Here is a 14,254-nt window from a genome sequence, read left to right on the forward strand (position 1 = left end):
ACTTTTAGCTCACCCCCCCCCCCCCCAAGGTCGGGGACTTTCAGTATGTTTCCTTACTAACTACCCCTAAACAATAGCCCACCGGAAGTCAAAAATTTATCGCAAATTCCATGCACATCCACACCTTCCTGTTTTGAGCATTCATTGACTGTATTAAAAGCATAAAAACAGTCCTTATTTCACAGTAAAAATACTTGCGCTTTAAATTTATTTCATTTTGATTCAGTCTTTGACTTGCGTCAACGTTAAGTCTACGAAAGGTGACATTTTTTATTTTTAACGAAACTTTTATTTTTTATACTTGAAACCAGAAATTAAGAACATATTTGAACATTTAAAATCTGGACTTTTTTCAATTTTTTTGCTTCCAAACATGAATTTTTAGTTAAAAAAAAAAAAAAAAACACTTGTACTTCACAAAACTTAGAAAGAAACAATTAAATAAATGTCGTAAACCTTGTCGACTATAGTCTACGTGTTCTGGCCTAAACGATAGTAGTTGCTTTGTTTAGATTTTAACTGTATGTACACTAGACTAGAACAGCACTGTTAGGTAATTGGAGATTGTCTTTCCTTGCTTTAGATATTTAGGTTATTGACCCACATTTGAGTGTAATTGGCAAAAAATCAAAAAAGGTTAAACCAAGCAGCATGATGTTTATCCATTGATTTAACGTTTTCTCCCCTTATCCTCTTTTTTTCCCTTCTAAATCGACGAAATTTGAATTCCAGGGTGCTTTCAGTAAAGGTTTCTTTTTCTGACTGCCGAACGGCACGGTCTTGGGGGAGTTACGGATTTGGACATAATTTCTAGATTTAGGTTAAATCCCACTAGATACGAACCTCAGTAGGTAAGGCGGTTTGACTGGCAAGGCGCGGCCCTAGTTAGCCCGCAACAAGGGTTCGAAGTTGTTTATTTGCATTGGCGTTTCCACCGGAATTTGAGACTCTCGGCACATTTATTCAACCTATTTATTAATAGGCTTTTTTTTTTCAAGAAAGACTCTACCAGCAGCTACATCAACTGGACAAGCTAGAATTAAATTTTTACATTTTATTTTGACATAAGTGCAGCTGTTGTTTCTTTCCTCTCGCCATCCCCAATTCCTTCTGACCTCTCCCTAATAATAATTTTTATTTTGTTATATATTTATGTTTAGCTTTCTTTAAGCAACAACAATTTTGACAGTTTTGATAGATTAAAACAATGTAAAATAATACATATAGAGAGAGAGATTTAAAAAAAAAAAAAAATTACAAATTTACTACGGTTTCTGCCTTGTTCCCAGGTAAACCAAGGCTTTGACTTTATTTTATTAATAAAAAATCCTAGCATTTAAAAAATTGAGTTTTGAAATTTCATTGCTTGAAAAAAAGGAGAAAAAAAATAATATTTCTTGAAATTGAACTGACTTTAAGGCACAGAAATGGTTCTCTTAGGGTCAAAAAAATGAATTCTCCGAGTCCAGAAACTCACCATTTTGGAACTGTTATGAGAAAAGACCGTCCGGATTTTCCTTGCAGCAACTGGAACACAAACGGGGCAGAAGAAACAAACTGGCAACGGGGACCAAATTGGGACCCTCCAAAACTCGATTCCGAATCGCAAGGGGCGCCGGGAAGCGTTAACAAATCTTCCGCCACTGGAACACCCATTTTCGTACAGGTCACGTGGCAAGGTCGTCTAGTGTTTCCGAATGCGAGGCGTTTAAATTTAGAATAGTGGCCGATTTTTTCTCGGTGTTGAGAGACGTTCCTGTAACTGCTTGGCATGAGATCTTCGCCGGGCTAAAGAGAGACCCGAGGGTGGTGCGGTGTTCTTTTTTGCGATTTCACAGGTGAAAGCCTCCGTTTTCGTGACGCAGTTGGGATTCTTGGGATGGCGCTCGAGTATTCAGCACAAAACCGTTGTTTTCAGTGCAAAGTAAAAATAGAAGAAGATATTGTTATGATACTCAGGGGGGGCCGTTGCGTAACGGAATAGAGCAAAACTGTGGCATTGCCATCAGAAGTGCAGCTTTTTAATTCATGAAAATTTTATTTATTCGTCTTAATAGTTTGTCGTTTTCAGGGTCTAACTACCAGGAGGTGCGGAGTGAGAATCGGGGCTGGTTTTGAGTTAAAGGAGTCGGAGTCGGGGAGCCGAAGACTTAAAAATTCCAAGAGTCGGAGTCGGCCATTCTCCCTTTCAATCCGCATCATGCCGTGTCTGTGGAGTCAGAATCGGAGTCGGAGTTATTTTTGGAGTTAAAAAGGTCGGAGTCGAGAGTCATAGACTGCAATTTCCAAGAGTCGCAGTCAGACATTTACCGTCCAAGTCTGCATTTGCTATAGCTGTGGAGTAAGAGCTCGGAATCGGAGTGATTTTTTGGGGTTAAAAATGTTTAGAGTCGGTCGAGTCGGAGATTGAAATTCCAAGAGTCGGAAGTCGGAATCGGGCATTTACTGTCCAAGTCCGCCTTTCCCATGGCTGTGGAGTAAGAGTTCGGAGTCGGAGTGATTTTTGGGGTTAAAAAGTTAGGAGTCGGGAGTCGAAGCCTTTAAAATGCAAAAAAAGTCGGAGTCAGTCCTTTTCCCTCCGAGTCCGCAATCTATTACGGCTGTGGAGTCAGAGTCAAAGCCGAACGGAATTTTGGGGTGTAGGAGTCGGTGTGGAATGCTCCAAAAATCCAGGAATCGGAGCAAGACGCTTTTTTCCGCAGTCCTGCTACTTACAGCACATGGAGCAAGTTATCGTAAAAATGCGTAACCTCTCCCCCATAGAGGTTTATGTTAACAGCAGCTGTTTAAGCGTCTTTTTCTCACGTATTGTTTTCTTCGGTTTTCTCTCGTTTTGCGCGCATGATATCTCAGAAAGTTTCTTATATATTTTTCGTAAAACTTTTCATTTATGTTTATCTGGTTTACATTTATGAGCTGAACCTAAATTTATTTATTTTTTAAAAACTTATTTATTTATTTTCTTGAAATTTTATAAGTAAATATCAAAAATTTCCAAAATTTTGTGCAAAAATATCTTTTTTTTTTAAATATCAACTTTCATTTTTAGTTAAAATTTAGGTTCAGACCCATAAAAATATACCAACACAAACATGCATGAAATGTTTTACAGAAATATTATGAGAAACTTTTTGAGATATCATGCGCGCAAAACGAGAAAACCGAAGAAACCAGCAACTGAGAAAAAGAGGCTTAAACAGCTGCTATTGACATAAATCTCTATGGGGGAGAGGTTACGCATTTTTACGATAACTTGAAAAGTTTTTGGCGTATGGTAATAAATAAGGTATCGAATTGTTCAGAATTAAATTATGCAATAACATATATTTTTTTCCAGAAAATCGAAAATTTAGAAGGTTAAAGGTCCTTAGACCTCCAATTCTGCGGTTTCTTTTTTCTGAGAATGAAATGATGCACCTCGAAGCAAAGGGATGTATGTGGCAAAATTTAAAAATTTGGAGATTACCTACGACAGGAAAATCTTCATTTGTTTTGGGAAAAGAGACGGTACTAGGGGAGCAGCTGCTGTACATAATGAATTCCGTACAACATTTCAACGAAAGATTTCCCACGGTTTTAACATTGCTCGCGTTTTACTCAAACTTTTAAGGAACCCATTTCATTCCTTTGCGTTCCACTACCACAAGTGGCATCTTACTTCTGCACAATTCCAAAAAGAGAAAACTGGAGAAATCCGTCAAAGAAAAAAAACTGGAATAAGTGAAAAGGAACAACAAAATTAGAACGCAATGAAAACAAACATAGCAAAAAGTAAAATAGTCTGACTCTGAAAGTTGACTTCCAATGATTTCTGATATATTTGTATGCATTTTCTACTTCCGTCTGTAATATCCGTGGAAATGTGAAAAAAAAAAAAAAGTTATTTGCTTTGAATTATTAGTTTAACTTCAAACAACAACCACTTAACGTACCTACCACTATTTGTGGTTTAACCAGTTGGATAGGACCCTGAAGACAGCTCTAATTTTTTGATCCAGACTGAAACCGAGCAACCCCTGCTCCAGCACCCCCCCCCCCCCGAGGTATCGTTTCACTTAGAGGACTTTGTGACCGCGAGCATATTCAACGTCCCCCAGTCACCATTAATAAAGATGGTGGATCTCCGACCGACTAGGAGCGAGCCGGGACCCTCCGGTCAAAAGTTCGATGTATTACCGATCAGGTTACCATGGCCCCCTTTATACTAAATGCTTGTCGCTTTCTCACTTTTAGAGCAAAAATGAACCTAAATCGAAGGACCGAGGATAAGTAAATTTCGATACGGAGGCTACTGTCATCTGTTGAAGGTATTAGAAATTAATAGCAAAGTAATGATTGTCTAATGATTGTATTTGAACTGTTTGGATCCATCGTCGAATTGCTGCTAGGTTACGCTGTTCTCCGTCATGGGCTGCAGAGAGCCAAGGCGAGCCCCTAGGTCATGTTGCCTGGCCCCTCCCGCCCCCAAAAAAAGAAGAAAGAAAAGAAAAGGGAGAAAAGAAAAAAGAGGTGGGAGAAAAGAAAAGGGAAAAAAAAGAAAAAAGGGGGAGGTGGGAGAAAAAAATCCTAACTGCTTACTAAAAAAAAATTAACTCTATTTTAAGTGCCACAACAGCAAATATCAAAAGAGTAAATGTTACTTAATCTTTACGTTTTCTCTTATTCGGAGTCCCTTCCCCCTTTTCTTTCTTTTCTTTTGCGTCAGTGTCGCCGGACCCATAGTTTCCGACTAGGCTGACATGGTCTCTCGTCGTATCGGAAGTCAACGCGGGTGTTAACGGAAGATCACTTTTTGAGGCAAATGCGATTATAGCATTAGTATTAATGAGGCGTTGCTTCAAATAACAGTAGCTTATATGAAGTACTTCCGAATGATGTAATAATACTTTCTATAGTAAGCAAAATAATTATTTGAAAAAAAAAAAAACATTTTGCATAGCACTTAAGCCCACAAAAGGTAGTAGCAGAAAAAGGAAAATAAAAAAATAATAATTAAAAAAAAAGCAAAATGACAACATGCTAATTTCATATTTCCCGCTCATGATTATTTCATATTTCTAACTCATTGCCAAACTATTCAATAATGCCTTTTTAGAGATGTTTAGTTTAGATTTTATTTCTTAAGAAAATATTGTTTTGACAATCAAAAGAGTTTATACACTGAAAGTTAAAAAAAAAAAAAAAAAAAAAAAACTCAGGGGACAAAAGCTGTAAATGCTGAAAATTTCTGTACATTTATTATTCGGCTTTCTTTGCAGAATAAAACCTCAAAAAGTATAGGGCCGTTTTGGAAATTTGTCAAATTCTCCGAATTTTTCGTAAAGTAAAATAGAAAAAATGTTTCCATGTGAAAGTTTTGAAAGTTTGATTTATATACTAAAACTTCCTTCAAGTTTTTTAGAGAGTCTTTTATGGCCAATTGTTTTATTTTGCCCTTTTAATTTAAAAAAGACAAAACTACGACATGTGAACACATTTCACAGTTTATCAGAATTAGTTTAATGAAAATGAGATATTGCTGAAATCAAATCACTCAAATTATTTGTAAAAAAAAAAAGATTTTTTACCATCTGTACTGGGTCAAAATTTCGCATTATTTTAGAAATGCTTTAATTATTTTCTTTTGAGTAGATTATTTCAGTTTCCTAAATACAGCTAGGGAAAATATCTGAATTTCCTTTTTGGAGTACAACTCGGATATGTCAAATAGTAGAATAAGAATTAAATGGATTATTTCGAATCGAAAAGGGTCTCATCTCAAACAAAATTCATATTTTCTTTTATTTATTAACTAGTTGCCAAGGCTGTGGAGTCGGAGGCGGACTGATTTTGGGGTAAAGGAGTCGGAGTCGGAGTCGTTGGAAAACAGGCCGACTCCGACTTCATGCTTCTTTTTTTCTCCACTTTTCACTGACTTTACAAAGTGGTTGGATTTATGTACTAAGACCCATTAACGGACTGGCCAGGTCGGCTAGTCGGGGATCCCCGACTGGGCCAACCCCCGAGTGGGCCACTTTAAGAAATTTTTTATTGAACTTAATACATTTAATTCACATCTAACATTTTTTAAAGCGTAAAAAAAGAAGAAAAAATGAAATTTGTTCACTCTATGGGGGAAAAGTGGTTGGAAGCAGGTTAATTTTTCTCCCATCCTTAGCCCCCATTAGCCAAAGTAAATGGCCGAAGTCTACAGGTGAGAATGCTTTCCTCTCTTTATCAACTTTCTCTCTAGTTTTTAGAGCTCTGGGGTCCATGGCTCCCACATTGAGGAAACGGGAGAGCTCCAGAGAAATTAGGGTCCGATGCGGCCTGAAAAAAGGTTCCGGGACGAAAATAGAGCTTTCAAAATCTTATATTAGTACGTCTATTAATAACAATTGGCCTGCACCATTAGACAAAGCAGCCCCGGCCCTGCTATAAATGTATGGGCCATGCTTTGGGCTGTTGATACATGAGCAGCGGCATTCACAAGGTTGGGGGGGGGGGAGGGGGAGAAGGAACATCTGTTGGCCCGGTTTCGAGCCTGAAGGGGGCCCGAGATTTTTTAAATGAAGGGTGAAACATACAGTAGGGACGTAGTGGTAAACAAAATGGAGTCCCCCATAAAAGTCTTTTATGACGGGCCTCAAACATTTCTGTACACGCCCCTGGTCTGGTATTCACTGGTTGCGGAGATTCAACTAAATGCTGTCAGGTGGCAACCGATTTCATTAGTTTAATGTAATTTATCGCTATACGAGTATTTTCATCTCAGAATCGCATCGGGAAAGAAAGTCTGACTGAATCTGAAAGAGGACAAAATTTCAACTTAGAAGGGCGAGTTTCTGAACATAGGCGGATTTAGGCTTGAGTTCCAGGGAAGGCAAATGGGGGGGGGGGCAAGATTTTCTTCTTCTTTTTTTTTTTTTTTTTTGAGCAACATTAGTTGTAATCAGGGCTAGACTTAAGGGGTCCCAGGGTTGCCAACCTTGGAGAAGCAATTTGAGGAGCATCTGTGCTCCTCAATTAGGAGTAATTTAAAATTTTGCGGAGCAGTTCGGAATTTTGTATAAAAATCAATAAAATTACTAAAACCACTTATCTGATTTTTTAAAGAGCTTTAATAATTATTTTAAGCACTAGTATGAAAATAATTATTTCTAAATTAATAAAACAGCTTTATACACAATTTCAATCTTTGAATATAAGCATCTTTAATTTCCCATATTTACATGTTTGTTATGATGAAATAGCAAAATTTAAGCTGGAAAACTTCGGCAGAGAAATTCGGTGCAAAAGAACTTCTTTGCGGAGCCGCGGAGTTTCGCCATTTTTGCGCAGCAACTCCGTAAAATGCGGAGCAGTTGGTAACCCTCGGTCCCTATGGTATTTCAGGTATGAGGTCCCTTTGCAGTCCTAAAATCACAATAATATTAAGTCTACAATTGAGGACTTTGATGCAGGAACGAGTTATGTCCAAACTTTTTCTGTTTTAAAAATTCATTTTTGCGTGTGGAGAATTGGTTGTTCCGATTGGTGCAACAACGGTTCACAAATGTAAGATTAGACCTTTGCTTTGTAGTAAATAATGGGTGAAAGATATTAGCCTTTCGATCGGACACTAATGTAATTTATTGGTCTTACCAAAAATGAGTGAGTCTGGACTTACCTGCTCTTGGTTTTTGCATCAAGGCTCAAGAAGGAAATTGTGTATTACAGATTTAGGGTAGTCCGGGACACATTTTGGAAAAAAATGGTATTAAACAGTTTAGAGTTTTGAAATTTTTTGCCCTGATCAGTTTGATTCGCAAAATCATAACATAAATATTTTTTTTTAAATTATTTAAATTTAGCTATTGTTTTCAAAAAAATGGGGTTGCTTTAAATTGTTAAAACTCAAAATATTCTTGGTCAATTTTCAATTTTTTTTTCAAAAAACTATGCACAAATATCTAAGTTTTAATTTTTATTCGACGATTTAAAAAATATTAATTCAATAAAAATAAAACATATTTGAAGAAAAGTTTCGAAAAATTCATAGATACTTCCTTTTTTAAATCATATTTTTTGAAGTAATGTTTTTTTTTTTTTTTTTCAAATTCACCGTATAAAAATCGAAGTAAACTGTTTGAAAAAGATATGCTCCAAATTTCATTACTTTATCTTTATCAGTTCTTGACTAATAAAAGTTTAAATGCGAGAAATCGGGAAAAATTGCATCATAGAGAGAAACGCGTTTGAAGTTTTAAAGTTAAATATAATATTAGTTAAAATAATGCAACAAAAATAATTATATCTTTCGTTCTAATTAAGATAGAAACAAGATTCAAACGTCCTTTTCAGCAGAAAAAAAAAATGGAGAAGTTTTTTAAATGATAAAAAAAAAAGAAAAAAAAGACACATTTTTGTTTCCTGGACTTCTTTAATGTCGAAAAATTGCCAGACAAAGTCTTCGAACCTTAGGCATTCCCTTTAAAGTCACTAAAGATAGCTTAGACATACACTTATAGAAATTGTCGTGTGAGAGCTTCGTAACCCTTTTATTTGTACTATAGACAAAAATTAATTTCAGTTTCAGAAAAAAATGCCCAGAGAGAACTAGAGTGTTTCCTCCAGACCAAAAAAGGGGCAGTGCGCTTTCAGATAAAAGGGATAAAAAGGTAGAGAAGTTTTAAAGAAGCTAAGGATCTTGGGATACAGCGGTGCAACTTTCGGCTTCAATTTCTTAGTGTTGCGTTGCCTCTCTATGTAATTTCTTTACTCTATGAATATGTAGCGTGAAGAAAATCATTAAATGAAAAATCCTTTGCCATTTTTTTTCTCCAATATGTTTTGAGGCTTTTCCTGCAATTAGGTAAATTAAAATGTTTCCGTTTTGGATATTTTTCTGCAGACTGCAGCAGAATTTTACCGATTTTTTTTCGTTCAAGCCTGATTGTTGAGCACGTGTCACTTGATGTAACTTTTATTTTCGAGGTAGGCCGTGCAGAGGCGGCCGACGCAGCTAGTCTTTTTCTATTACTTGTTGCGGCAATCACAATCACATATTTTCTTTGAAATTCTCTGTGTTACAATCAAAACTGTTCTTCACTTGTTGTCAAATGTTACTTGTTGCGTCAATCACAATCACATATCTTCTTTAAAACTCTCTGTTACAATCAAAACTGTTCAATGTTTTGTTGATGTTTTTTTTTTTTTTTACTCCTTTACTCCGATCTGTCATAACTTCTGAAATTTATTTCACACACTGGTCATTTTCAGACTTTTGCCCTAGAAAATATTTCTTTCCCGGTATTGGAGAGAACGAAAAGAAAAGAATCTTCAAAATACAGTTTAGAGCTATCTTTCCTTGCTCGAGTGGCAAGGAACAGCTAGTAGATAAGAGAGCATAAGGACACATCGTCACTCTCTTGGGACGTAAGAAATATGGCCGTCGGTGCACTAAACCCTTAAGTAGCGCTTTAAAATAAATTTCCATAGTAAAATCTTTCATAGAACCTTCGCTGATGGTGAGCGCAACACGAATTGCGATAAATTTCAATTTTGTTTTTCTAATCGAAAAACATTTGCTTGGAACGTAGAGCGAACCTTCAACTTCTGCTTTAAAATTTTTTTTTTTTTTGCAAATTCTCTGTTGAAATGACGACTAAAAACTAGGACTGCAACAGGAATTGGTATTAACTTAAAAGTTTTTAAAAAATATATAGGGAGGGTGGCCTAAAGCGGGTATATTTTCGAAGAACGCTCGAAAATTGTGGTTTTTGGATTTTTATCGCAACAATTTCTGTTTTATTTCCTAGCAGAGTTCTTGAAGTTCAAAGTAAAAAGTGAGTTTTGTATTATTTCACACTTAATATTTATTTATTATCAAACTTTACAAACATTTAAAAAACCCGCTTTGCCCTAACATGGAGCCCAAAGCGGGTAAGCTTAACTAATTGTGAGTTAGTACATTTGCCAATCAAATATGAAGTTATAAATGATTAAAAGAGTTGACTAGCTCCGAGCCATTATTAAAAATCTATATATATATAAATGGAGTTTGGTAAATTTGTTCCCTAAGATCTCAGAAACTACCCGGCAGATTTGGCTGAAACTTTCACCGTTTGTTCATTTTGGTACTGGGAAGGTTTACAGACCGGTTCGAAAAAAATCCGATTGATAGTTCCTTTTTTATTCCAATTTTAATCCCAATTTTCGCATAAATGCCCCAATATGGGGGTGAAAAAAACGTGCACATATTAACATTATGTGTCCATCGAAAGCGCTAATTTTTTTGCTGAAGATGGCATCTGTTAGAAAGTTCTAAGTTGTATAAAAAACGAATTATGAGCTTTTTAGTTACATGTTCGAAGGCTCTCATCAACTCAATTCATTATTTAGTGTATCATCTCAACTCTCAGTTGATAGCTAGAATTGTTGTACTGTTCAATATTTTTGCGTTTCGTGTGACTGTTTGAGGCTTTTCTCAAGTCAAATCTTAAAGTAACGTTTTCCCACATGATTGGCAAATAATAACTGGATTTGGCTGATTATTTTCCATTTAAACCATACAGTAAAGAAATTTACATAGAGAAGCCCCGTCTATGGTTAAAAGGAGATGACGTTAAAGTCGGAATTATGGGATACAGTGGTGCAATAATGAGCGGGGTTATGATAACATGATCGCTTTGCAAGTATAGTTTTCACCAATCTCGCAAAGAGACCGAATAAAGTAGCTGGTGGAGTGGTTTGTATTTTGATTCAGGTTTTAATGCAGTTTCTAAAACGTGCTTCATAAACTTGAAACAATATCTAAGTTTAAATTAATAACCAATTGAGTTTTCAGTAATGGAATGTTTTGAATCAAAATGTATCTCAAGATGTTTAGCAGGAAGCTAAGGATCTTAGGATACAGCGGTGCAACTTCCGGATTCAACTTCTTAGTATAGCGAAGCCTCTCGGTGTAATTTCTTTACTCAACGATTTAAACTGAACTTTAATGCAATTAATTGGTTTTTTATAACTATTTGTGCTGATTGGACACTTAATCATTATCCAATCTACCAGCAAAAACCTCACCATAATTTCTACAGTAAGATTTCAGTAGCTGATGCATTTGGCAGTTTTTTCAACTGTTACTGTTTTGGAAGTCAAAGACTACGTAATAATGTTTCTCAGCTTTCATCATGTAAACTAAATATCGCCATTAAAAGAATCTTTCAAACTTTTTTAAATACGCATAGTAATCCGCCAACTACGAGTAAATTAGTCAAATCCATAAATAGCTCAAAAACTTCCTTCAATTTTTCTTTTTGAACAATTTCAAACAATCGCCATATTTTACTACTTATTTTGGGAGCATTTCGGATGAAACTGTTTAGCGCCATTTTGTGGTGACCAAAAGTATCTCAACATCTGGCGACAATATATCTTTAACGAAAATTAGTAACATACCGCTTTACAAAGTAAGGAGGGGGAACATTATCGAAGGTATCCCATAACGATTGCCGCAAATTTGGTAACATTTTAAATCGTACAAAGAACCCACACTAATTGAAATTTTCCAAAATAATTAAAGCAAGTATAAGGGGATTACGGGCGGCTACATTTTTTTAAAAACAGTTTGCACTTTAATAGCTATACAAAGAAAGTTTTAGACTTTATGTTAAAAAAAAAAAGAAAGAAAGAAAAAGTATTAACAGATAAATCTTTTTAAACATGTGAAGTTGAATTTCATATTTTTGGAATTCTTCAAATTTGTACATACTTAACTGCCGTGCTTTCGTTTCTAAATGAATACTATTTTGTTCTTTATACTTATTGCTATTTTAGTTTTATGAGTAAGGAAGAAGCTAGATTTTTAATGACGCCAAAAATGTGTGTCTTTAATTCTTCCACTTAAAACAGAAAACAAATGCAAGTAACAATTGTTTCTCATAATTATTACTGACTCAGGCAACGCTGGGTATTTTTGCTAGTATATATATATATTAAAAAGTTGTACTTATTCAATTTAAAGTCAACACACTTGTTTATAAAACATAAAGAAATAACTGATTAAATTAATAGACAAATTAATTGCTATCCTAAAAATTAACTTTTTAAAGCTATACGACTTATTCTACTGAAATATAAAATCTAAGTCAGCACACGAATCAAGAAATCATAAATGAATATATGATTAAATCCTATATCCGCTTTGCCCGACCCGAATTGTCCGAAAGCACGTTTTTTATTTCAATAAATATAAACTTTAACTTAAAAAAAAAACAAACGAAATGAGTATCGTAGTTTGTAGGTGGATGGTGTCAGAATAAGGTAATATTATTGACAGTCAAAAAAAAAAAAAAAAGCTGGTCCCTCCCCTATACAGCATCTAGCGTTCATTTGAATACACATTGACACATAGATACCTACACACACACAGATGCCTACACAGGCCCGACGAAAGGCCATGTCAGCCTAGTCGGAAGCTAGGGGCTCGGGATTGGGGGGGGGGCGGCCACACTGACGCAAAAGAAAAAAGGTGGAAAGTAAAAGAGAAAAAAAAAAGAAGAAAAGGGGAGGGAGGGACTCTGAATGTGCTAAAACGTAAAAACTAAGTAAAATTTACTCTTTTGGTATATACTGTTGTGGCAGTTAAAATAGAGCTAATTATTTTCCAGTAAGCAGTTTTGATCCCCCCTCCCTTTTTTAGCTCTCTCCCCCCTTTTATTTTCTTTCTTCTTCTTTTTTTTATTTTTCTGAAGGGCGGGAGGAGCCCGGCGACATAACTGACAAGGGGCCCGCCTTGGCTCTCTGTGGCCTTGTGCCTACACACACACGCACACACACACATGCCTACATACACAGATGCCCACACACGCACACGCCTACACACATACACATTACACACTCTTACTCCTTAACACACAGACATGTACGCCTATGTACACACAGGCCTACACACATACATACTCTTACTCCTCAACATACACAGACACATACGCCTACATATACACACGTCTATACACACTCGTGATCGCGAAAAGTATAATTTGAATTCAAGATGTCGAAAATTCTAAATTTCTTTTTTTACATGCAAAAAAAGAAACAAAATAAAATAATAATAAAAAAAAAATTAATTAAAAAAAAACGGAAAAGAAGGACCCCTTACCCCAACGATCCCTGAATTATTTTCAGAATTTTGCCAGTCTGCGTAGCAAAAAAGGTTGAGATACGCTATGCTTTTTTCTTCACAAACAAATGGGTCTTGCAGCACATTTTTAGCGCTCTTTTGAATAAATATCTTTTTTTACATACATGAAAAGAAAACAATGAAAGAAAAAAGAACGAGAAAGACGGACCCCCCCGCCCCCATCCCACCGGTCCGTGAAGTTTTTTCGGAATTTCGCCAGCCCGCGGGTCAAAAAAGGTTGAGATACGCTATGCTTTTATCATCATAAAGAAATGGGTCTTACAGCACATATTTACCGCTTCCGCTCTTTTGAATAATTAACTGAAATAGCATTTTGGTATTGCTTTTTTCGAAGCATCTTTGAAGGCCTTAAATTTGACCACTATATCACAAGTTCGCAAAACCGTAGAAATTTCAAAAAATTTAGAATTTCCGTTGAAGACAATTATTTAGTGACTTAACAAAATAGATAATACGGATTAAAATCTTCAAATCATTCCAGATTTAAAATCAGACAATAAATTGGAGGGGGGGGGGGGGTGAAACACTAAACTGGGGAAAATGATATTTTTTAGAGAAACTTGAAATTTACTAAATTTTGTGTGTTCTTTTACGTCGTATTTCACCGTTTGAAATAATTTTAAAGAAAAGGTAATAACAATAGCTGATGACAAGTTGATTGTTTTTCTCTTACTTTCCAACCGAAAAACGCCTTTGGTAAAAAACCAGAAATTTAGAATTTCATACATATATACGAGTCATAGTTATATATTGTTTTGTCATAAATTTGAAAAATAAAGCTACTAATGATCAGTAATGTTCATGTTAGGGCATTAAATGTACTTATTTCTTATTTGAGCTAAACTTGACAGAATCCAAGATTTTTTAAATTTGACCAGGTTTGAAGCAACAAACAGGAGTGCCCCTAAGGGCAAGAACGCCCCCCATTTTCTAGGAAACCCCTAAAAGCAAGAGCACCCCCATAAAATGAGAAAAATACCCCTCAAACACCCCTTTAAAAATGTCAATGGTGCAGTCTGCGCCATGAGCCCCCCCCCCCCCCCTAGGTGGGCACCCTTGTATAATAATAAAAATTTTCAAGTTCGACAAGTTTCG

At 35.7% G+C, this 14,254-nt stretch overlaps 1 protein-coding gene across 1 annotated transcript in view; it reads right to left on the bottom strand.

Moving 5' to 3' along the window:
- Positions 1-1,683, bottom strand: part of LOC129223417 (troponin C) — a 29,870-nt gene extending 28,187 nt beyond the window's left edge. Inside the window, exon 1 of the mRNA XM_054858015.1 lies at positions 1,478-1,683. Within this exon, the coding sequence (XP_054713990.1) occupies positions 1,478-1,480 (3 nt within the window). The 5' untranslated portion in view covers positions 1,481-1,683. The remainder of the gene's footprint in view (positions 1-1,477) is intronic.
- Positions 1,684-14,254: the final 12,571 nt, after the last annotated feature.

Source organism: Uloborus diversus, chromosome 5 (assembly GCF_026930045.1).
Source record: "Uloborus diversus isolate 005 chromosome 5, Udiv.v.3.1, whole genome shotgun sequence".
NCBI classification, from domain to species: domain Eukaryota; kingdom Metazoa; phylum Arthropoda; class Arachnida; order Araneae; family Uloboridae; genus Uloborus; species Uloborus diversus.